The following is a 25245-nucleotide window of genomic DNA, read 5'->3' as shown; positions in this document are numbered from 1 at the left end:
CAAAGAGTTGTTTTTGACTTTAAAAAAACAAAAAATAAATCTAATATTTACCCCCCAAAGTTCAACCTTAAAATATTCCAATTTCTAATATAAAATGTCCCTTCGGCAAAATAAACTTAGAACCCTGAAAATATAACCACACATATAGTTTGTACTATTTATATCGTTTTTACTATAAAAATTATTTTGCAAATTGTCGTTTTGAAGAGAGGCCAAGGTCACTCTTCTTATTGGAAACATCTTTTGACAAGTTTTTTTTGAGTTTTCTCATATTTCTTTGAAGTCTTTGATTTGTAATAGCTAATTTTCCTTTTTTCATAGTAGAAAAAATCAAAGGGACATAGTTCTAAGCAATAAATACTGATATACTTATACTCTTATCAGGTAATTAAAATTCAGAAAGATAATAAAACTAAGTACTCAACTACCGTTAGTTATAATAATACCTGAAACTACAAATGAACTTTTTAGAAACTTATGTAGAAGTGAGATACGTTCAAGTCTTTTAGCAATGATAAGAGATTCCTATTATGTCTTCAGTTTTGTTTAAACTAGGTAGGTAGTCATATTCTAGAATCGCTTTACTTTTAGTTGAGGGTGTTATTATAGTTTTTAATATGTAATAGTAATTGAGTATTTACCCTGTATTTTATCCAATATCTTATGAAAAACCATGAACAACTTGCAAATCTGGTCACTGTTAACATTTACATCTATATTCTTAGATTCTGGTGAAGAATTCTGCGTTGCTTACTGAAGATAAAATATTTGCCAACAGAAAGCACTGCCAAACTGCATTCAAACTAACAGATGAGTGTACTTCCAATATTATTAAACTATTTTTATACTTATATAAAAAAATATATGCTAAATGAATGTCGAAAGTAATATAAATTAAGTTTTATTTTGTCTGGGTATGAAATGAAGTTATTAAGTTAAAGGAAAAATATAATTTAGGATATGTTAAGAAATTGATTAATTTAAGATTGTGATAAATTGTTACGAATCGGATGATTTATCAATGTTCATCAATCATACTAGTCATTTCTCCTTCTTGTAGTAACAGGAAAAGAGAGATTCAACCTTCTTGTTGAGCGGGATATTTATTTATTTTTCCTTTCCAGTAGTTCTAGTATTCCTTCTATTGATTTAGTACACACGTTCTTACATTACAAGGTGTTACCTCACCGGTACAAAAATGTACACATTACTTTTTTTTATCAGCTGTCAATTTTTCTGCTTATTTTCCTATAATCTGTTAGTTAACGTTAATTGATTATATTATAATTAGCTCCTGTTAGTCTATTAACAACTCCCGAGCAGAGGAACTGTTTATCCCAAGTTGTGGAATACCACAGAAATAAATATATTAGTTTCAATAAATCTAATTTAAACCTTTAAGAATCAATGTATTTCTAGTATGTTATATTGAATTGTTTTTTAGTATAGAGTTATTAGCTTTCTTGAAAGAAAAATGGTGTCTTTTTATTTTATTCTATTTTTGTGTACATATACGTCAAGATAATAATACCTTGGGAGACTACCTGAGAAACACTCTGAAAATTTGGAAAAATTATAAAACCAACAGCCACATTTTTAATATTTTGGTAAAATTTATGAATGGGCACAAATAAAGGGTCAATAATATATTTATAAAAATTAAAGCCCAGTTTATTGGCTTTGATTTGATGCACATATCCATGGTATACAATAAAAAATTGCGAAGCTACAGTCAAAAGAATACAAACAGTCACTTTTTTGTCTTTTTTTATAGCCACCAACAATAAATTTTCAAGGCCCTTGTGACAGGCATAGATGTGGTCCAGAATCCAAATGACTGGTATATGTACATAGTTTCTATAGACCTTGGAGAACGGAAAAAAGTCAATAGTAGTTTATAATCTAAATCAAATAAAAAACAGATTCTACGAGTTTTTCCCTCGTAAAAAACCATCAAAATAAATTATAACCTATAGCATGATTCATCAATAATTATATTTTTCATATAAGTAAGTGTTACTAGACTATAATGAAGATTTACCTTTCACATCGTTACTTGATAGTACTTTGCAGTCCCTCCTTCAAAATTGACATCTTACCTCAAATTGGGCCTTCTTTAACTACTTCAACTTCTAGTACGTTCTAACACAGTTCCAAGATGCTTCTGGTGTTCCAATATTCTTCTGGTGCTACAAATAGGGCTTTCAAAAGTGGACAAAGTATCCACAGTTTCAAATCTTCTATTACTAATTATTTTCAAATAAAAATAGTCAATGTATATTGCATAAAAATATATTTAATTAGAGATTTCTTTGCAATTGTAAACGCAAATAAACACACATTGTCTGTTCCTATTGTTATTAGATTTTTGCATATATTATTTGATACATATACATAAAATTGCAACTCTGAAATTAATGCCTACTTTTAATCATTTTATGTTAATATGTGTATTTAAATTATTAAAAACTTTGTAAAATTTCTTTTTTTTAATCTTAAACGCTTAAAATTACAAAAAAAAAAAAAGTATTGGATAAAATATAATGAAGCTGTTCTACAATTATATTTTAGTATCCAATAACAAAAAAACCCAAGAAAAGGTATTAATCTCTTTCATGTTAGTTTATAAGTACTGATTCTAAATCATTTTATACATACTCATTTATGCATTTTTTCCGCAATTGTGACACCAAAACAAGAGACAAGAGGTCCACGTATTGAATCGTATCATGCCTCGATGGAAAATTAAAAGTTTAAAAGACTCTTGATGGATAAGGAAATATGATCAGTCAGTACTGGGTGGTCCATTAAGATCTGAACACTCTGAATTTTAAACTTGAAAAACAAATAATTTATTGAAGATGTAACAGATATTGGAGAGATGAATGAAAGAATGGAACCTGATACTGATTTATTTTTTTAGATACAATGAATATTGTATCCCTTAATGAGAATTCGATTGCCAGTTATGAGAGGAGAAGAAAAATATTGAAATATGTGGTATCTTATGTTGATGCTGACATAGTGGCTCTAGTTGACATAAGAGTTATGGAAAACACTAACTTGTTTCCTATTACTGAGGATTACAATATAGTGTACTCCTATGCTACCCAGACAGAGAAAAATCCATCGAGAGGTGTCATACTACAGATCCGAAAAGGTATTGAATACAAGACCGTGGAACAGGCAGGGGTAGAAATTTTGTTGTTTACGATGTAAAAAAAGAAAGGCACCTGATAAGAACAGTGGCCCTTTAGGGCCCAAATGTTGAGTACCCCTATTTTTTCAACAATATTGTCAATAAATATCTATATGATCTGCCTGAACGAATGTCTACCATCATAATGGGCGATTTTAATGTTGTGAATGTCTTAGTTAAGGGCACAATAAATTCTATCCATGGAAATAATTGCGGTGCTGTAATAAAAAAGAAAAAGAATTGATTACTACTTTAGGAATGTGGGACGTTGCAAATCACTTGAAAGCATTGCCACAGCACACATTTGAAATTAAATCTAAAGGTAAGGTTATAGAATTGGCAAGATTTGACAGATTTTTGGTCTCTGATGATTTGAGAGGAAATGTTAAATAATACTCGCTACTGCCGAGATTTTACTCTGACCATTATCCGACTTCTTTGACCTTGTGTGTCGACAGGCCCAATATTAAAAAGATATGGAAACTAAATGTGAGCCATTTGTTAGAAAATAGTGTGAAGAGCAAGTTGAAAATTATAATAAAACGCTCTGAACAATTGTTTGAATCAGAAGTGAGTGTGGCTCCCGGCGATGAGTTGGGAAAAATGCTCAAAAGATGCAGAGATTTCTTAGTAATCATGGCTCGAAGATCCAAGAAAAAAAAAACAACGCCGTGCGTATCTCGAAAGCCTCATATCTAAGCAAAAGGCCGGAGTGGAAATATATAAAGAAGTTGAGGACTTGGTTGGAGAAGGCACCAGAGGGAAGATAATCCTTTGTAGGTTAAAGATTGGAACTGTATACTTTAAGGGGCAGATACCTCTTCAGAAAATGGAGAATGTACAACAAGAGAAAAAAAGTTTGAAGACTCTGTTCAATAAACAAGGTAGGATCACTCAAGACCCAAACGAAATTGCTGCAACTCTGAAAGATTACAACGAAAGTGTTATAAGTGTACAGATTGTAATGAATATAATCTGTGCCTCAAATGTAAGTACAATACAGCAGATTTTGTTGAAAATATAAGCTATACAATGAGTAGTGATCGAATTTTGAATGAGGAAGACAACAAAAAATTTATGGATACCAACATTAGGACAGAGGAGATTTTGATTTATTTGAAAAATTATAAAAAGAAGAAAAAGTCACTTGGAATTTCAGGATTCCCGATGGAGCTCTACATAACCTTGAGGGAATTGCTGGCTCCAATACTGAGTAGGATATATGAGGAATGTTTTGAGAAAGGACACCTTCTAACTTTTATTTTCTTTAATACCAAAAGGGAAAAAGGATCCCCGGTATGTACAAAATCTCTTAGACGGATTACTCTTTTAAATAGTAGTTATCAAATAATGACAGAAATTTTCAATGAAACATTAAAAATGGTATTAAGCAAAATTATACATCGAGATCACAAAGGGTTTGTCCCTGGTAGATCTATAGAGGACGCAGTGAGCAGTGTGCAAGACTTGTTGTAGGAAAGAGAAACTACTGCGATAGCAATTTCCTTTGAAAAAGCATTTGACTCTGTGTCACGCATGCACATTATCAAATCATTGAAATGCAAGAATTTTGGAGAAGTTTTTATTCGGTATATGGGGACATTGAGAGCAGAATCTTGCATAAGTGGAAGTGGTCAACTAAGACATTTCAAGATCCAACGGTCTTGTAGGCAAGGAGACCCTTTATCTGCCTATCTTTTTATAATTGCACAAGAAGATCTGATTGATACAATATATAATAATGATCGAATATGTGGGATATTGGTCGGAGACGTGAAGATGATGAAGACATAAATTTATGCGGACGACATTACTGTCTTTCTACTTTTTCAAGAAAAAAATGAATCAATTTTTAAATTAATGGAAGTGTTAGAAGGCTTTGTAAGTAAAAGTGGATTCAAAATAAATGAAAAGAAGACTGAAGTGATCACTATGGGGAGGGAAACCGAGGAAAAAAATCACAACTAAGAAAAACTACACATACTAATCTATTAGGTATAGAGGTCGGGAGAACAAGCTACCTAAACTTTGAAGAAATAGAAAGTCAAGTGAAACAAATGCCTTTTGCCGGTGGATTATGAGCAAATCATATGGTTTAGAAGATTAAATGGGAGTCAAAGTACATGTGCATGCATCATAAAAGTGGATATGCAAAGAATATATGGTTATGATCTTCATGCCCATCCTGAATATGGTCATGCCGACCTTATTAAATTATTTAAAATTAAGGGAAGCTTTTGGTGTGGTATAGGTGCTGCATTTTCGAAGTTGCTTGAGGAAGTTTTATTAGGTATGAAAGGAGCGGAACCTCTAGTTCGAAACCCAAGCGTATTTCGGATCTTTGGGGAACACGGTCAGAGGGAACTGACCCAAGGAGGATGGAACGTGGTGGGGGATATAAAATTGGAGAAGTTACAAAATGATGGGCTCATTTTGATAAATACGTTGTTGGTTTGTCCTGAAAGACCTGTGAATGTATTTTTCTAATCAATAAGGAGTGTTTCGAAGGAGAGGATCAAGAACTTCATAACTCCACCTACCTCATCTGGTTTGAGGCTTATCGAAACAACATTTAGGAAGAGATGGGGATCAACAAATGTGCCAACGTCATTTTAAAAAGTATTCAAACCCCTCTGACTTGGTGGGTAAATTATAAGCTGTTTACAAATTCACTGCCTACAAATAAATGGGTGCAAAAGAACGGTACAAGTATTTGTAAACTGTGTGAGAAGGAAGAGGAGGATGATATTCATTTATTCATGAAGTGTCCTTATTCACAGAATGGAAGAATAAGAATCGAACAATATGTTGGAATTGTTGATGAGGGGGATCTCTACTTATCGTCAGACATAATGAAACCTAATATTATTACATTGAAATTTGTGTCTACAGTTTATAGACTATAGTCAATTGAAACGAAACCAAAAGCTCTGAATAGAAGTGTTATTGATTATGAATGGTCTATTTTAAATGATAAACTAGTTTTAGATATGTAAATATTTTATGTAGGCATTTTATAATTTATGTTATTTTAAACATATTTATGTTGGTTATTTTGAGTGTTTGTTTGTTTTAGAGGGTAGTTATGTTCCTGTTACTTTTATGTGTTTACTTTGAGGACAATAAACCGCCCTAACTCTGGCCCAAGAAAAAACAATTATTAATAAAGAATTGAATGCCAAAATTAATACTATAAATATATGTGTATCTGAGCTTTCCTAATAATTGATTCAGATGCCCACAGCCTTAATGATGGCTTCATAGCGGCGCCGGAAGGCCTGGCATCCACTGGCAGATGTAGTCCTCCCTCAAGGTGTCTCAGTGCTGGCTGACAGTGGCCTTGAGGGTCTTGGTGACGGACGGCGGGGGTTTCATCAGGGCTGTGGGGGCCAAAAGTACTAACAAAGTATCAGGATTTGTAACACTTTTCCTTAATCTCATAGCTAAGCTGTTGCCCTCTAGAACATTCTACAAATTTTGTTTTTGTTTTTTATTTTATATATTGAGAGGTCACCATTTTTAAAACTCTATTTATTATTACTAGCCGAGCCTAACCCTGGGTGAAACAATTGATAGTTGCAAATCTGGAGACTTTGTTACAGTATTAAAACTACCAGAGCGTCACCCCAATAAAATTATGTATCCAAGTCAAGAGATGAAAAAAGGTCTTATGTCCGAGTCTCTGATTGAGTTCATAGAGAGAGGTGAGTACATTAAAAAGAGAACTAAGTTTTGTGTAGCCAAAATATAGAGCAGGTTCACTTACGTCACAAATGAAGAGATAGCACCCGAGGGTAGTGGGGTGAGGAGGGTTGCCAAAGAATGTATGGCGGAATAGGGTCATATCAGGGGCAATTTATGCATTTAAAACAAATAAAGGTTTTAAAGTATAGCTACAATTATTTGTTATCTCAGCTCATCCCGCAAATATGAATACAAAGCTTATAATTGACTCAAAGTTGCCTTTGAAATATTAGCCTCTATGTACATGAGGGGAAAAAGTTAATTGGTATTTACCCTTGTCTTGATTTTTGTTATGAATGGAGAATACGATTGCATACGTCAAAAACAGGTAGGAAAATAATTGACATTTTGGAAGGTTAATCCGAAAGCTTATATAAAAAATTACATTCAATTACTTGATTCAACTGGATTTTACATTCATTCTCTTTCATAAAAATATCAAAGTGAATGCTAAGATTATTCAAGACATTAATTAAGAAGTTAATATCAATAAGTTTCAAGATATATTCTCCTATAGACGGAATCTTTAAAGACTCCGTCAATGAGAGATGCTACACGCAATGCATTGTATGATTTCATTAGGGTTATTAAAAATTTGTCATTTAATTTCGACTCTCAGGAATGAAAAAATGATTTCCAGCTGTGAAGAGCTCACTCTGCTTAATTTTTCTAGGTCCCCTAGAATTTAATCGCCAGTTTATGTAGATATTCCGGAAAAATTCGTCTTATATGGACATTATGAGCCCCACACTGTATTGACAGATGTCTATTGTCTATTCATAAATGTTCTTCTACGTTTACAATCAATGTGGGTCTATCATCTTTATCAAGAGAATATTTGTTTGCAACAGCTGAGTCATGTTCGAATGTACAGAATCTATAAAGTTATCGAGACAATACATTTATGTTGCAACAAACGAACTGAACTATAAATGACCTTGAACCCCAAGTATACGAAATCCAACTGATTCAGACTTTCCTCTCTTTGGTAGTACTTATAACTTCAAAAACTTGTATAAATGTTTCGGATAGAAAAAATAAAAAATCAAATATCCTAGTTTCCTACCTATCATCTCCAAACTTTCAAAACATCATTGACTTTTATGTGATGGAAAATCATAAAAAATTGTTCCCTAGTTCACCTCAAATTCTGTTTATCCAACACATATTTAAAAAACAACGTTTCTTGGGCTTTTTCCATGAGAGCAGCATAGAAAATAACTGGAAGCTTTCTCTCTGTTATTAAAACTTATTGGATTTTTGACTTTGAGTATTTTGTTTTAATACCTGGTTGAGCCTTTGACAGTAAGAAACAGAACATTACAAAATGGTTGTATGACAATAAAAACGCTCACCGCAAGAGTCTTTTAGTCCAGCATTAAGTTTTTCCGAATACCTTTTAAAAAATTGTCACTTTAAATACGTTTTTCTTAGGCAAGTACAACTTTGGCATTCATCAAAGGATTTATGAGCTCAAAAAAAGGTATCAAGTTTTTTTTTTTTTTTTTTGTTATTTCTGGATATATTGTCAAGTCACAAACATCATGGCTCAATTGTAATTATTTTTTTTTGGTGTGCTTCCTTGAGTACCTTTCATTGAATCTGGTAATAGCAATAGTCAATACCAAAGTCCAACTATTGAACAAATAAATAAAATACTCCCCTAAAGACATATGTTCTTTTCTGGTTATTAAAATATACATTGTGTGTGTATTTAGGAAAAATTAACAATTAAAATCGTGGTTTTTCTAATGCCAAAACTTAGGACGCCTATTTTCTGTTATTTGTTTAAATATATTATTCAATTATTAACTATTCTGAGTTAAAAAAAGACAAAAAACTTAAAGAGGGTTTCCTGTGAAGTCAAAAAAAATTGTACGAAGTCTTAAAAAAATATTGACTTATCTACTAATCAATAAAATTTAGACTTATTTAAAATGCTGCTTATTTATTTTGTTTTTGAGTCTTTTATCCTTCAGAATCAACGAAACAGGCGATGGATCTTCATGTTGAATTACATAAAAAAATGACGATCCTCATCCATATTAATGAGACAATTTTTTTTTCTGTTTGAATTTATGTTTGGACTATGTATACTGTATACTCATTTTTGTGTATCTTTACTATTAGTTGAGGATTCATTTTTAACTACGAGTTTTTGCAGCTAAGGCTCAGCCAGATAGCACTCTCAAAACTAAAGTACTCTCTGACTCATGACGTCATTTTAACTTTTCTTTCATTTCAGGAAAGGGAACAACAAAGTAATGAGTAGCTGTGTGTTAATTTGCTCGTAAAAACGGAGGTAACAATGAGGATTTTGTGGGGTAATCATCTTCCATATTATTGAAAAAAACAAAATCTCTTAATCGACGCCATAAAACTCCGGGCAATGCCGGGTACTACGAAGGTGAGTGTAGGTTATGTTCCCATTGTTTGTTTGTTTGCTTGTAACTCACCATGATTAAAAGATATGGTACAGGTTTGATCAAATCTGTACGAAGATTATATATGGTCATTGGTCACACTAAGAGGCCATAAAATTTTGAGAGGTCAGGGTAACACAAAACTTAAAAAAATGGTTAATCGACTATAACTGAAGGTACACAACTATATTTGATTTTAGGCGGAGGTTCTGCGCTTTACTCAGTCCCCCCCATTCTAGTAAATAACAATTGTTATCTTCTGAAAATAAAGGAAAAAATTGCAGCAAACCTGCAACGGGTGGAAAAAAGTGTGCGTCTTATATTAGATTCAATAATCATGTACCTCCACACACTCAATTCCAATTTGCAGCTTCTCCCAATGGGATTCTTTGGCGCACGAGTAATCCGACACTGCTAAAAAATAGGTCCAACATTTTCCGGGATGTACGTATTCTTTGGGAGATGCATTAACTGGAGTCGCTTTCAATAGAGTCAATTTTTTTAGTAGTGTCTAAAGAAATGTTTGTTTTCTCGTAGTTCCTGATGTTGTCCCTTGCCTTTGTCCCATTTAAAAATGGTATATCATATCAAAAGCAGACTGTCAGCTTCTGACTCAACCAACTAAAAATTGAGTGCTCAACTGATAAAATAAGTCAGGTAAACGGAGGTACAATTCCGAATCTTTGCTTATATTTTGTAAATGTAATCCATTGATCCGGGAAGATTAGTGAGGATGCTGTATACAAAATAATTGAAGTCCAAAAGTGTAATTTCTTTATTATTATTATGGCAATTAAAACGACATATCACATCAATAAAAAGTACATAATGGAATAGATTAACTTAATACATACAGTACAGTTATATTAGTAAAAATATTGAAAAAGTTACGGAAAATCAAATATTGTATAAAAAGTTATAAATCATAATTAATTCATAAGAGAATTTATGAAATGAGCAGAAAAAAACCACTTTTTCATAATACAATTCCATATAATTAAACTAGCTATAAAATACACATTGATTATCTACAATAATTAATTAATTAATCATCAATATGTTGAGTATATGTAGGTTACGGTATAATTGCCAACAATTGATCTCTTCTTTTCTTTTTGTTTAAATCAATAGTTTTGGAAAGATTAAAGAGGAATTCATTTTCATTTAATTTTTTGGCAGTGATTCTGTAAATCTTTTGTTACACAATGTAAAAAGAGGTGCAAAACAGTTTATATCCTTATTCCGTCTTTGTTCATACATAAAAATCCTATTCGGTTTGATAGTACAACTTTTCTTCCACGCCTATTGGGAAGTTGACGCCGCTTCAAATCCTCATCATTCTTTTTCTTTTCCACCATTTTTCTTTTCATGAACGAAAAACAAACGAAAAATATGATTTGAAAAAAAAAAGAAGAAGAAGGATTTATGTGACGTCACTTAGGTGCTGGAAAATTTGCCCTTTGTATTGGAAAATTCCTAAATAACTATATGTATTGTTTCTATATAAATGAATAAGTAAAAGAGGATATGAATTTGAAATCCAATTCATTGTAAAAAAAAGAAAAAAAGTGACCCCTAAGTTGCAGCTATACAGTTCCCTTCACAAAAGCAATTCCCAATGCCTGATGAAGGATCCTTATCTTCATCTGGTCCTTCGTGTCCTCTTCCATGATCTCCACCAACGTCTCTTGAAGGCCCTCGACTTCCACTGCCAATGCTTATGGCATCGTCATCCTCGTAGCCAGTGAAGGAGAGGATTTCAGACTTGGAAAAGAAATTTGGATCCTCACATAATTTCTTGAGTGTGAGCATGAGGAGTGAGGATGTACTTGAGGAGATTTCATTCTCAAACTTGTCGGAGTACAACCTACAAAAACAAACATGGCCCTTGTAATAACTGTCATTGCTTATAAAAAGATTCTAAAATAAAAATTATATTGAATCTCGATCAAATTCCTGTAATCAAAATGAGTATAAAAAATAAATAAAAATGACTTGAAGTATACTTTAGAGCAGCAAACGATAGAGATTCATGCAAAATCAGACATGGAAGGGGAAGAATTATAATAATATTTGTGTGTTGTTAATTGCTGTTCTTTGGGGGGGGGGCAAGGACAGAGAGGGGACAGGCGCGCGCGTTGGCAGTAAAATATCATTCGTATATAGCAATATACTCTCATAACCTCATCATACACAAACAACATCTTGGTGGTGCGGCCGCACACCCACATAAAGACAAACACACATACCATATGAATAGAGATGTGAAACTACCCACATTATTTAGCGTATAGAGTGTACAACGTGTTCTTGTATCCTTGCACGCTTACAAATACAAGCATTTTCCCTCACTTACATATAATACTAGACACCTGTAAGTAAAGACGCAAGCACGCCCGCTATAAATCAAGTTGAAATACTGGGAAATTGCTAAAGTAACTCGGATGTAAAAATTGTCGGAATCCCGATAAATGTAAGTTAAAACAAGAACTTGTAAGATAATTACAATGCTCTTATTAATTATTCATCCCTATTACGGAAATTAAAACGTATTATCATCGGGGAAAACTATAGTTTTCATAGTGATTTCAGTCAACATACAATATGCTGACTCATCAAATTTGCTAGTATAAACTTTTCCTTCGATTTACACTCACGAACATTTGACAATTTTCACATTCTAAAAATAACATTACATTAGTTTATAAGGGTCATTTGTCAAAAAGTATTTATTAGATTTAAATAGCCGAATATATGCCTATATGAAAGTCATAAATCACAGACCTTATGAAATTATTAAATTTCAGTACCAAGTATATGTCATGTCCCTTTTTTATATGGGCATATACTCTGCCATTTAAATCTAATAATTTTTTGTTCATAAAAATATACAAAATGGCTAACAAATCAATTTTTCTACTCCTTTTGTAGAGGGTGAGCTTGAGACTTTCCTTACAGGTATTCCGTGCCATATGTATAACACCAGAGACTCAGACATTCATTTCACAACATAAAAGAGGTTCTTTATATTCATAACTATTTCGGGAAACTGGGAAGAGATACATAATCCGAAAAAACCATGCAATAAACACGAAATTGGAGCACACACGCCAGCGTCAGGCTATGTGTATTTTTAAAACACATAGAGGTATAATATATAGAGATAATATATACGGTTCACCCTACATAAATTTTAGAAAAAAAGGAAGAGAGACAGAAATGGAAAAAGGGACCGAATGAATAAAAAAATAACAAAAAAGAGAGAGAGAGAGAGAGATAAACTCACCGGATTTTAAAGTTTGTTTTATTGAGAAAATGTTTATATTTCTTAATTAGTTTGTTTTTGGATTGAAGAAAATTATTACGTCATCAATTAATTATATAATTATAAGAATATTGATCAATTTCTAACTGAATTGAGATACTAGTTTTTCTCTTGTCAAGATAGATCAACTTATTTATATTAAGTTTGGTTTAGTTTGATTTGTTATTGTTTTATTTTAAGTAGAGGATCTCTACACCTGGATTTCGTTCTCCAGAAGTTCAGATAATCTAATGAAGAGAAGAAATAAAGAAAAAGAGAGAGAGAAAAAAATCATCAAATGAATTTTATGCCAAATTCTCTCAAGCAGTAAACAATAAAAATAAATAAAATAGAATTAAAGAACTTCCTATCAAATGAAAAAAACAAAAAAAAACTAACAAGGACTAATCAAACTTCAAAGATCCCTTAAAAACAAAAAAGTAAAATAAATAACCTTTTTTACAGAAGCACTCAAAAAACAAAACAATGAAAAACTCTTCTAAGTAAATCAAATTATAACATTAAAGCGCTTGATTCTCTTCACCTCATATTTAAAACGTTTTTCCACGAGTCAGTCAAACAAAATATCAAAGGAAACGATTAAATATTAGTAGAAAAATAAAAAGCATGGCTGATATATGATCACATTGAGAGACGACCTATCTGTTGCTAGAAATTATTTTAAATTATACTGATACCTTATAAATTTTCAAAATAGGGAGAAATAATTAATAAAAACATTCGTATCTTGCTTGCTCTTACTAACATGTACTTTTTTTTTAAATTTACCCTCACCGCAATTTAACAAATATTCACTTCTGTAAAGATGATTAAATATCACAACCTGTCATAAACTACGACAGAGTAAATAATTTTTATGCGGCTTGCCAAAGAGCTTCTAATGAAAGTTAAACATAGATATCTGAAAAAAAAAGTATTCCCGTGTTTGCCACAAGAAAAACATAAGGTTTGTTTTGATGTCATAAAAATTTGGTAACCCTGAAAAACTGTACATCAGTTTTTGACTTTGGGGTCTAAAGTAATGGGGGAGGGTGTGATAAAGTTTTTGATTTATCTCTCAAGGCAGTTGTTCCTGATTTCATTTAACATTAGTTCAATGTCTAGAGAAGTTAAAACGGACGAAATCCCGGCGAGCGTAAATTTAAATAAAAAGTTTCTGTTCTTCTCATTCAAAATATTAGTGCTCCCATAAATTATTTATCCTCATTTTGACAATCAAAACTTATTATTTGCAATCAAGGAGTACTAAAGTAAATCATTATCTATGTCTCCAGAGATGTATTGACTCAATGTATTTTTATGACATTCTCTCAGGTGTAGTGTTTGAATTCACTGGGATCTTCACTTTTCAGATCTATGCGTTATTTTTATATCTTTGGGCACAATTTATGTTTGGTCAATGCTTTTCGGGCAGAAAGGGTTCTTTTCGTCCAATTTCTTGACTTATAAATTACATTTAAAAATCTAAGTTTATATTATTTTGAAATAATAATAGATAAACTTTTTCTAATTTTATTTAATTGGTCAGATGGAGTTAAACTAATTAAATATAACTATACATTATAGTATTATAATTACTGCATCTGAGCTAGGGTGGCTCATTAATTGAGTATCACTAGTAAAAAACAATATAAAAGTGTTATTATGTCAAATATTTGCTGACTGGATACCCTAGGCTGTGAGCCATTTTGAAAGCTTACGCAGGGATGATGGTATTCAAAATGTGTAGTTGATACAAAAGTATTTTTTCTATACCTGATCCAATGTATTGATGAAACAGCGAACATTTTAAAATAAAATTGAATTGCAAATTTCTAAAAGAAATCTGTAATACTTTGGTTGACTATTTTTTTATTCTTAAAATTATATGTATATCTGTGAATACTTTATATATTTAACACTCAACCAATTTGTCACTTCCTTTTCTTGACCAACGTTAGGCTATTTTTTCATATAGTAAGATAATATAATAAGAAAATATGTTTTCTATTAATATAATCTATAACCAACATTAAATAAGATTTATAAATTATAATCCTGATCCATTTCTAGCTACAAAAATTTTTTTAATTGAAAATTGGTCAAAATCGGTATTTTTTTTTGTATTTGGTTAAAATTATTTTCTCTTTATCTCAATTAATTCTGTAATTTTTCGAAAAATCAAGTGTTTTAGCGCTTTTTCAGTTAAGCAAATAGGTTTTGCAACACTAAAAGGACTTAAGTAAGGATTTCAATTTTTTTCTATTCAATGATCCATTGATTATATATTTGCAATTGCATCCATGAAGTTTTGAGCCGAAATTCCACTTTTTTGATTCCAAAACTCATGTTTCAAATATGCCACAGAGGGGGTTTAGTATTTATATGTTAATATAATTTGAGTTAATCGAGCACCTGAAGAAATGTTATCCTCTCAAACACTTAGTGCACAATTAATTCAATTCCCTTTCTCACTTCAGAATAGCCTTAAATTGGTCGAAACTTGGAAGAGAAAAGGAGAGTGTGCTTCCATCAATAGAGTATTCCTTGCAAATATTTATATATTAAGACACCTTCTAAAATGTAATATTAAAAGCAACCCTTTTCAAGTAATGTTTGACTGGCTCATGAAGAAAAATTTAACGTTGGTCATTAATAAACTTTTAAGTAATAATGATTTATTTTGTCTCTTATTTTTAAATAAATACTGAGAAAGGATATTCATTTTAAATCCTTGCAATTCAAGAAGAAAACAAGTCTTAGAAATATGAGTGAGCGAGATGTTATAGCAGTAAACTATTGAAAATCAGTAATTTAATCAAATCAAGGTTTAATTGAGCAGAAAATATAAAATTTCCCTTCCTTTCTAAACATTAGCTTTATGCAAAAAAAAAAAAAAAACCTTGTCTTTTTAGTTTTTGTTTTACATGTATGATTTTTTTAAGAAGAGGTAAAATAAATATGCAGTACATTCCAAAGCTCAAATACTTACGTAAAAGGCGGACCAAAAGGAGACCACTTATCACCCACATGAAGAATCATAAGTAATGTGTTTTCAGGAAGAGTTTGGAAATATTCTTCTTCATCCACTTCCGTTCCATCCTCTTCTAAAACGACATAAACTTTTTTCTCTTGCGGATAATTGAGCATTTTTTTACCTGGGAGGATGATTAAAGAGGGATATCTTAGAGTCATAAATTAATGCACTTTTGCATTCAAGAGTAGAAACATTTCTTTGTTATAAAGTTACCTATACACTTTATTACTATCTAATAATATGCATAATTCCATGTATAACTCATAATTAAATGTTTGTGTGAACATTTTAATAAATTAATTAAATTCTATTTGCACCAAATTAAATCAAAATAACTTGTGATTGGTTTTTATATTTCCTACTAAAAATAAGAATGAATACACTTTTGAAAATGAAACAAACCCTTTTAATTATTCAAAGTAGTATAATATACATTATATTTTCAATAGAGCCTTTTCACCTGATAATGCTCCCAAAGTGAAGGTTTAATAGCAAAAAAAATTGTACATACTGGTATTGTCATTATATCAATATTTTTTTGTAGCGGTTCTGTATTCATATTATGGCTGATAATGGTCATAAAAACAGTTGTTGTCTACATCATAAGTATTATATTCAAAATGTCGAAAAAATGAGAAAATAAACTTGAATGAAACTTTTAAAATGGAGCAAAATAATATTAAAATGCAAACGTCTGAATCCCTTTACAAATAGAGAATGTTGGTACAAATGTATTTCTAAATGGCTATAGAGGTAAAAAAAACGCCCTTTGAAGGTTTAAACATACAAAACTTTTTCATTAAAATAAAATGGAAGATTACATTAAGATGTCACCCTTTAAAGTTAGAAACCTTAGGGTACACTTTATTAGAATTTGACCTTTTTGTGTAACCTTTGACCTTTTATATAACCATAAAACTGTACCTCATAAATTTAAAATTTTATATAACTATTGCTTTCAGCAATAAAAGGCTTTAATGATCACGGCATTTGCGAATTTATTCTTGTTACTTTGAAAATAGATTAAAAAAATACGCATTCATGGATGAAAAAGGAATTTTAGGGCTTTGAGGGGAGGGGGGGGCCGAAAATTATAAATTATTATTTTCTAGATTACTTAAAAGATGCTCTTGCATCCAAAAAGTTAGGCTAAAATTGATTTGATTTTAACATCTTTCCTTCCCCCAAAAGTAATCCAGACTGATTTTAAGTTATGTCCACGATTTCACCTTTTACATACGGGGTTTGATGCCAATACTTTGGTAATTTTCTATACTTTTTCGACTAAAATTAAAAAAAAAAAAAACCATGTTCTTAAGAGCAATTCATATGTAATTACAGAGATGACCGGATAATTACTTTTTGGGATGGGATATTATTCTTGTTTTTTGTACAAATAAACATTTAGTTTGTTGGATCCTGAAACTCGAGGGGGTTACAATTTTTTTAGTCAACTAATGGAGCTCCAATTACTATTTTAATTAGTTATTTAGTATAAAATGGATTAACACTGTTACTACTATGTATATCTAGTACCACTGGTACATACATTCCCTTCAGTGTAGGAGTGCCATCTCTTCATTTTTGGCGTTAGTATATTTTTCCTAAACAAAGCCTAGTTCTCATTTAATGTACTCACCTCTCTCTATGAGCTCAATCAGAGACTCGGCCATAACACCTTTTTTCATCTCTCGACTTCGATCCATGATTTTATAGGGACGACGCTCTGGTACTTCTAATACTGTAACTAAGTCTTCAGAGTTGCAACTATCAATTGTTTCAGCCCGGGTTAGGCTCGGCCTGTAATAATAAATAGAGTTTTACAAATGCTTACATCTCAATATGTAATAATAAAAAAAATAACATGATAACCAGGACAATTTGAATCCCTGTTCTAGAACAGGGATTCTCAACCTTTTTTTTTTTTAGCAATGTACCACTAGTAAAATATGTATCCAACCCACCCAGCACAAAGCATTTTTAGCTTCAATGACAGCCCCTGTCATTGAAGCTAAAAATGCTTTAATGATTTTGTTAAAGTGAAATCCAAAAATTATATTTTTTGACAAAAAATCAAAAAATCCACAGCTATTCACAAGAAAATAATCTTTTTTGAAAAACATTTCAAAAATCCATATTTATTTTTAAAAAAAAATTTTTAAATATTTTTTTTTAAATCAAAATTAAATTTTTAGAAGAAAAATTTGAAAATGTTTAATTTTTATAGATTAATCCAAAAATTATATTTTTCGACAAAAAATCAAAAAATCCACAGCTATTCACAAGAAAATAATCATTTTTGAAAAAATTTCAAAAATCCATATCTATTTAAAAAAAAAAATTTTTAATTTTTTTTTAAATCAAAATTAAATTTTTAGAAGAAAAATTTGAAATGTTTAATTTTTCTAGTAAAAACAAAAATTCCTTAATGAGGGGGTCCTACAGCCCCTCCAGCCCATCCCTTGCAGACGCCCCTGAGTTATTTACCACCTGAAAAATATTGTTTCAAAATCTCAAGTACCCCTTAAAGTTCTCCAAGTACACTAAGGGGTATGCGTACCCCCATTGGAGAACCCCTGCACTAAAGGAGAACAACTTAGCTATGAGATGAATGTGAAATAAACAAAAATCCCGATCCTTTTCTAGTAAATGCATAGATATTAATTAATCCGTTGTCAATCCTTGATTCTACTCCAAGCCTAATACTTATATTTATGTAGGATATTTTTGAGGAGCGCAAGGAAAAGCCGGATTAGACTTCTTGTAATTTTACATTTTGTTATTATGAGTTTTTTTGATAATTTATGCTCAAGGTAAGGGGAAATTCTTCTTTCCGAGATAAAAAACCATATAAAAATAACACTGTTAAGGTTGATATTACTGAAGTATTATCCTCCTTTTAGAAATAATTGCTTTTTATATAAATAACTGTAAATCAATCAATATTCATATATTCTTTTATTTTGTGTTTTTGTGCATTTTAAAAGCTCTTAAATGCATAAAATTTCTTCTTTGTGCAACGCCAGGGTTTATTCTACGCACTCTGTAATGGGAGAAACGTTTTAATAATGTTTCAATAATCAAATAAAGGGTTATTGATGAATCAGCATTTGCTACCTCATTAAAAGGTTGTTTTTGCAACTGACAAATCTTCAAAAAGTAAGGTAACTTTACAAATTCTTCAGGCATGGTACATTTGGTATGCTTGAATTTTTTTTTTTGTTGGTACACTTGCCAAGAATATATATTGACTATTTTAGCTATATAATATCCTTAGTTTCTTTGTGAGTGGAAAAACTGTTAAAGGTTTTTTTGCTATTGATTACAAGGTTAAAAGAAAATGGAATTAATCTATCCACAACACTTGAAATGTTAACCGTGGTAATCAGTGAAACTGTTCTGAGTAAAAAGAAAAAGAAAAAGGTTTACAAGTATTACAAACTCTCCCAAATGGCCAGGAAGAGCCCAAGTACGTCAACAACAGATGAACACCGTCAAATCACTATCAAAGAAGTTGCTGAGGATATTGACATATCGGTTGGCTCGTGCCATAAATTTTTCGAACGTTTTGAGCATGAGACGAGCGTCTGAGAAGTTTGTTCTAAAACTACTGAATCTTGACCAAAAGAATAGTCGAGATTATTTGGCCAAAAATAATACCACAGTCTCCCTCAGCCGCCCTATTTGGCCTCATGTTATTTGTTATTGTGGTCAAAACTCAAGAGACCAATGAAAGGACGGAGAACGATTGAAGAGATAAATATTGTATCTCTCGAAGAGCTCAAGGCTATACTGAAAAGTACTTATGAAATATACTTCAAGGTTCGTTAAAAGCGTTGGCATCAGTATATTGTACCTGATGGGATTATTTGAAAGGGACACCAAAATTATTGATGCCCTAACTTTTGAACACATCTCGTATGTAATAATTGCAAAAAATATATACTTTATTATGTTCAATTTGCGAATTAATTCTGGTTGGTACTCGTTTATGAAAATCGAATAAGTTACAAATTAAAATGAGAGATATAATAATCTCTTTTGAATAATTTTCAGAACTTGATGCCATGATAACAAAGATTTTGTACCCGTCCCAGTTTTTTGATCCTTTTTCAACCAAACATAACAAACACGCATGTCATTTAATGCAGTTGACATGAATTTCTGTAGCATTCGTTTGGGATGGTGAGGAAAAGCTAGAGCAGAAAACATGGGGGCTTACATAATTGGTGTGGGTACATATTTTTTAGACGATATGGTCCTACAAATGTTTGTTAACTTACCAATTTAGTATAGTATCGTTTTAATTGCCTCTTGTACCGGTATATCGAACAACACTAGCTAATAATTGAATATTCAATGGATTGCATTTTTTATTGAAAATTAAGGGTCGATAAGTATCATGTGGCACAGAGTAAATATCAAATGTTCAGAGTTATTTACTCGTAGTATAACCATAAATACAAAGTACTTTGAATAAATTTAAATGGTAACATCAATTAGTAGTTGTTAATTTAAACGATTGATGTTGTAACCAAATAAAGTGTTCAGAGACGTACAAACTATAAAATGAACAGTTGTTTTATACGAATTACATAATTGCAAATTGTACACAATCATGGGTGTAAAGGTAGATTGGTCTAAATATCTTTAGTTTAAAGCATCTAGGTGCTAATCCGCTATGTAACACACATATATATATATAAATACAATTATATAGACGAAAAAAATTGTATTTGTTATGAAACAAGGTCTTAAATAGCAAATACATTACGTTTAGTCCAATCTTAGAACTAGTGTAAAAAACTTGTAATTGAATGGTAGTCCTAACAATTTGAAAAATGTTTGAGAGTTCAGCAGTTTAGCTGTCATGAATTTTATTAGATTAGCTGCAAACAGCTATCAGAGGAATAAAATAAAGGCAATTACCACTTTGCACCTAGGAAGGCCATACACAGAAATTACGGCGATGTCGATACTCAAATTCTACCTTGAGTTCAACAAGGACCTTTAACAAACCCTCAGATTACTCTCCGTCCTTCACTAGCACACACAAGGGGGCTACTTTATATTTGGATGTTCTCTAATCGAAAATAAAATTATAATTATAACATATTTGAAAAAACAAAACAAACATTGTTCTGCTTTCCAACTACAAAAAAAATATAGCACGCTAGAAAATTCTTATAATTTACAACTCTAGTTATATTCTATTAGTACTAATATGTAAAAATGATGTTGAGCCTTACACTTATTTATATTATAAACATGAATATCTCATAAATGATATATTTCATTTTTACAATCAAATATCAATATAAAAATTCGACAATTACTTTCATGAATATATTCAAATTTTTTTAAAAGTATATTTTTTTTGAATGATGACAAATTGTACTTTAAAAACATTTTTTATGTAAATCGAATCTTTAATATGAAGACACACATATGTGTTGTACATATTATATTAGATTTATTAATTCGTTCTGACTTTTAGAAAGCACAAAAACGTTGTAGAAAATGACTGATCTTTATTAAAACGGGATAGAATAGAATTACTTTCGAGTTATAAAAATCAATTTTTTTTTCTGCTGAAGACATTTAAAAATCCAATTTTGACAAAGTTTGAGGCTTATCCAGCAATTTTTGTTGGCATACAGGACATTTTAATTCAAAACAAGGAGATTTTGGAGTCGATATTGGGCATTTTTTAGCCTTCAGTCAAAAATGTAATATTTATATGATTATTTTAATATTTGGTTCAACAGTAAAGAATATTATGCAACTTGTTTTAAATATTTTAAAAGTATAAGTTGTGCTCAAAGATTTCCTGTTTCCCAGGTTTTAACAAAGATGATGACCCTTGGACTTTTTGTATAACAACTATCAATTTTACTAGTCTTCAACTTTGCTACGTTTCTTCCGGAGTTGTGGACTTGGGACTAGAATCAAAACTGATCCTATATGTGGAAGACTTTCTACGGAACTTGATCACGCAATCAATGACTTACAAATTGACTTAAACTCGAAAGCTAAGACTCAACACTACAAGTAAGTAGAACAAGCTTTGACCAAATTCAGATGCTGTATGAGTGTTTCACTCCGAAGTTTCCCCCCTATGCTCATTTAAGACGTTATGTAACTAATAAAATAAATTTCCGTTTGTTTTCACTTTGAGTACGAAAATTAATTTTTTTTTCTTAATGAAATAAAATGATTCCGATCGTTTTTAGTTCATAAATTCATATAAATGCAAAAATTGACCCTTGTAAGAGTTAAATAGGATAAAATGCTAGTAATATCACCCGTTTCATATAGTTCCACACTACCTAATACAGTTTTGAAATTATGTCATCAAGTGTCTATTCCTTGAAAAAGTGCAAATAAAAATGGAAAGCTAACCTTTTTTATTCAAAACTGTGTATATTCTGAATATATATATTAATTGTAAAGTCATAATTTGACTATAAAATCCATTTTACTAACTCTAGAATCATTTATGCAAGATTAACATTTTTCTGTATGGAGTAAAATGGTTACTCCGTAGGAGAAATGAGGGAAATGAAGTTGATATTGAAAATGAATATACGTTTAAATAAAACTTAAAAATTCATCAAAATGTATTTGTCCGAATCTGAATGGGGCTAAAGTTTATTTCAATTGTATTGAGCAACATTTTAGATTAAACTACTATTTTTTTTATACGTATATAAAAGGTAAAATAGGATTAAATATCTGCAAAGAAATGGGATTATGACATCAAAGTAACTTTTCTCACTTTCTAATCTCTAATATACACAATACTAATAAAAAAATACGGACTAAAATGACATCTCATTTGTAAATAAATTAGTTTTCCATCCTACAACACAGATATGGGGGCCTCATATATACGTATAAAACGTTCAAAAAGTCAACAAGAACAAAACAAAAAGAAAAGACCAGTAACTAATTGTTTGGATCTCGTTTGGGATTCCATTTGACAAAAGATCAAATAAGTCACTGAAAAAAAGATGATGATATTTTTTGATATATTTATATCACGTATATAGTCTTTGAACAAGGATTTAAACATTATTTTTGTTTCAGACTTCGTTATTTATATGGGCTTTTAAAAAGTCAGAACATTCTCAAACAATTTGTCTATTAAAAAACTATTTAATCACGAAAAAAACTTACACTAAGAATTAGTAGTATTAAAGGAAGTATAACACTTTAATTGGCTCAATGAATATTTTAAAAATTATACGTATATTTTGGTGTATAAGATTTTTTATCTTGCCTCTTTAAATTGTTTTTTACTTTGATTCTATAAAATTTAGAGATGAAGAACAAATATATTTTAAGCTACCATTCGTGAAGAATAAAACATTTATAATACATGTTTTTAACATAAGAAGGTTAAGTTATCAATAAATATTCCTTTGTTGGTAATTTACATTCCTCTTATTGGTCAATTAAGTATAACAAGTGGACATGTAATACTATAATTTATCCATTCAACCTCGGAAATAGAAACAACTATAGATTTTCTTCAGTTGGAGAGAAGGGGTATCAAGCGAAAAAATCCTTCTGAATAATATACTCTATGTTTTATACGTCAAATAGTCCAATAAATCTGTGGAAAGGAATGTTTGGTGTGTTTTTGTAATTGTTGGATTCTCTTGGGATCCCAAAAATTAGAAATGTATATCTCTGGATTAATTATATTACGTGCAAATGATGATTTGTCGGTTATTTATATTTAGGTCCTTCGTTGGAAATCAGTTTTTGATCAATGTACATCATTGTAGCATTAATCCCGACAAACAGATTTGTAAATTTTGGGATCTAAGGACAATTGGTCAATTAGAGCAATACCCCAAATATTCCGTTCTTCAGAATCAGTGGATATGCTCACGTACAATTATTTATCTTCATTTGAGAAGTTGATGTATATTAAGGACTTTTTACTCCTCGAAAAATTGTACTTGAGCAAGACCCTGGGAAATACATTTAAAGATAATAAATATTTTAAAATTTAAGTATCTTTCAAACTATATTAATAGAAAACATAAATTTAATGCAACTTTTTCCCCATAAATTTGTTAAGGATAAAAAATTAATCAATGTTTTTTGTACATTAAAAGGACAATTGTGATAATCATATTTTTTTTTTTCAAGGTTTACTATAAGTCCTTTGTTGCAAATAGTTGTATGCCTATCCTCAACATTAGCAAATCATTTGCAAAGGATACATCTCTAAAACACTTTTTATCAATATGAATCTTCGCTATTTACTTAACTTTTAATGAATGAACTAATTTAGTGAATCTTGTGAGTAAATACTTGACTCTTTGTGGGTTTTTTCTCCGTTTTTTTAGGAGTTGTACTCCTATAATTTCACGAAAACCAGATCCCAAGAGATAAATCCTATTACTCATTAGAGTGGATTTCCCTGTATTTTTGTGGGCTTTAGATCAACAATAATTTTAATAGAAAATAAAAAACGCGAGATTTCGCATTTACCTAATTACTTAGCTCATAAGTTAAGCTACCCTAATATAAATGAGCCTATAAAAAAATATGATGTATAACTGGTACATCAAAGAAGAAAATATATAATTATAATTGTGTCAATTTCTCCTCGAGCATTCATAATATATATTTTGCACAAAGACAAAAAATGAGGCCTTCAAAATACAAATATCATATATGTTGAGTCTTCAAGGTCAAGACATAAATAGGTTATTACTGGGTTAAAGAAATTGGGTCACGCAGACACGCGTATAAGTAAGAAAAAAAAAATTAATTTGTTCCCTTACCTTTTTCCACCGGATCTACCGGCCATTTTGAGGGGTCTGAATTAATGGCGTGGATTCGTAGTTTGTATGTTGTTGTCGACGTCTTCTTAGAGTAGCAGCATGCTACTACTACTACTAGTCTCTTGAAAGAGGGTTTTGGATGGGAGGGGAAAACGGAGCTCTGATGTTATGTACTCCCTTCTAGTTCGTGGAGGATTGACAAGTCAGCTACTGAAGTTAACCGTTATAAGTATTATTATTTTTGCTGTTTTTATTATTATTCTGTTTTCTCTCGTTTTGAGGCATCTCTGTTGTCCTCGTTTTTACTCAGACCTTTTTCAGGAACAACAAGGGAGAGCGAAAAGAAAGGATGGAGAGCAAGCAAAGAGAGAGAATTGAAAAGTGAAAGCCTTTTGGCTCTCTTTTTTATTTCTATCGTTCTTTCTCTCTCCCTTCCTCTTTAATTCACTTCATTTACATACATGAAAAACCATATTTCAACAATGAAGAAGAAGAAGAAAATAAAAAAAACGGGGAGACAACCAATGCATTTGACCATGAAATTCAAAGGGACTTCATAAGAAGGACTTATTAATTTTCTTATTATCTATATATGTTTGTACAAGCTGCAAAATTTTGTATAAGTTGTAACTTATAAATACAGATTATATAATTTGCAACTCAAAATGAGATATTTAATTTAGAGGACTTGTGTTGTGGATAATGGCAATAATTCAATATTAATAAATGATCCA

General features: G+C 30.8%; 1 protein-coding gene across 1 annotated transcript; it reads right to left on the bottom strand.

The window, feature by feature from the left end:
- Positions 1 to 10117: 10117 nt before the first annotated feature.
- On the bottom strand, positions 10118 to 24824 carry LOC121113618 (uncharacterized). Its single transcript, XM_040707448.2, has 4 exons — positions 24512 to 24824; positions 17347 to 17507; positions 15663 to 15828; positions 10118 to 11233 (listed from the first exon to the last, which is right to left on the bottom strand). The coding sequence occupies exons 1-4, from the start codon at positions 24535 to 24537 to the stop codon at positions 10942 to 10944; spliced, it is 645 nt and encodes a 214-aa protein (XP_040563382.1). The 5' UTR covers positions 24538 to 24824; the 3' UTR covers positions 10118 to 10941.
- Between the last annotated feature and the right edge of the window lie 421 nt (positions 24825 to 25245).

This window comes from Lepeophtheirus salmonis, chromosome 2 (assembly GCF_016086655.4).
Source record: "Lepeophtheirus salmonis chromosome 2, UVic_Lsal_1.4, whole genome shotgun sequence".
Lineage (NCBI taxonomy): Eukaryota > Metazoa > Arthropoda > Copepoda > Siphonostomatoida > Caligidae > Lepeophtheirus > Lepeophtheirus salmonis.
The sequence above is the reverse complement of the archived record's forward strand: the minus strand, read 5'-3'. Positions and strand labels throughout refer to the sequence as shown.

What these genes read in the sequence shown, in the direction of transcription:
- LOC121113618 (XM_040707448.2), bottom strand. Translation starts at nt 24,537, where the DNA reads ATGGCCGGTAGATCCGGTGGAAAAAG. An exon ending in GGTAGATCCGGTGGAAAAAG is followed by an intron (nt 17,508 to 24,511) that starts GTAAGGGAACAA and finishes TTATTATTACAG; the next exon opens with GCCGAGCCTAACCCGGGCTG. An exon ending in CCTTTTGGTCCGCCTTTTAC is followed by an intron (nt 11,234 to 15,662) that starts GTAAGTATTTGA and finishes TTGTTTTTGTAG; the next exon opens with GTTGTACTCCGACAAGTTTG.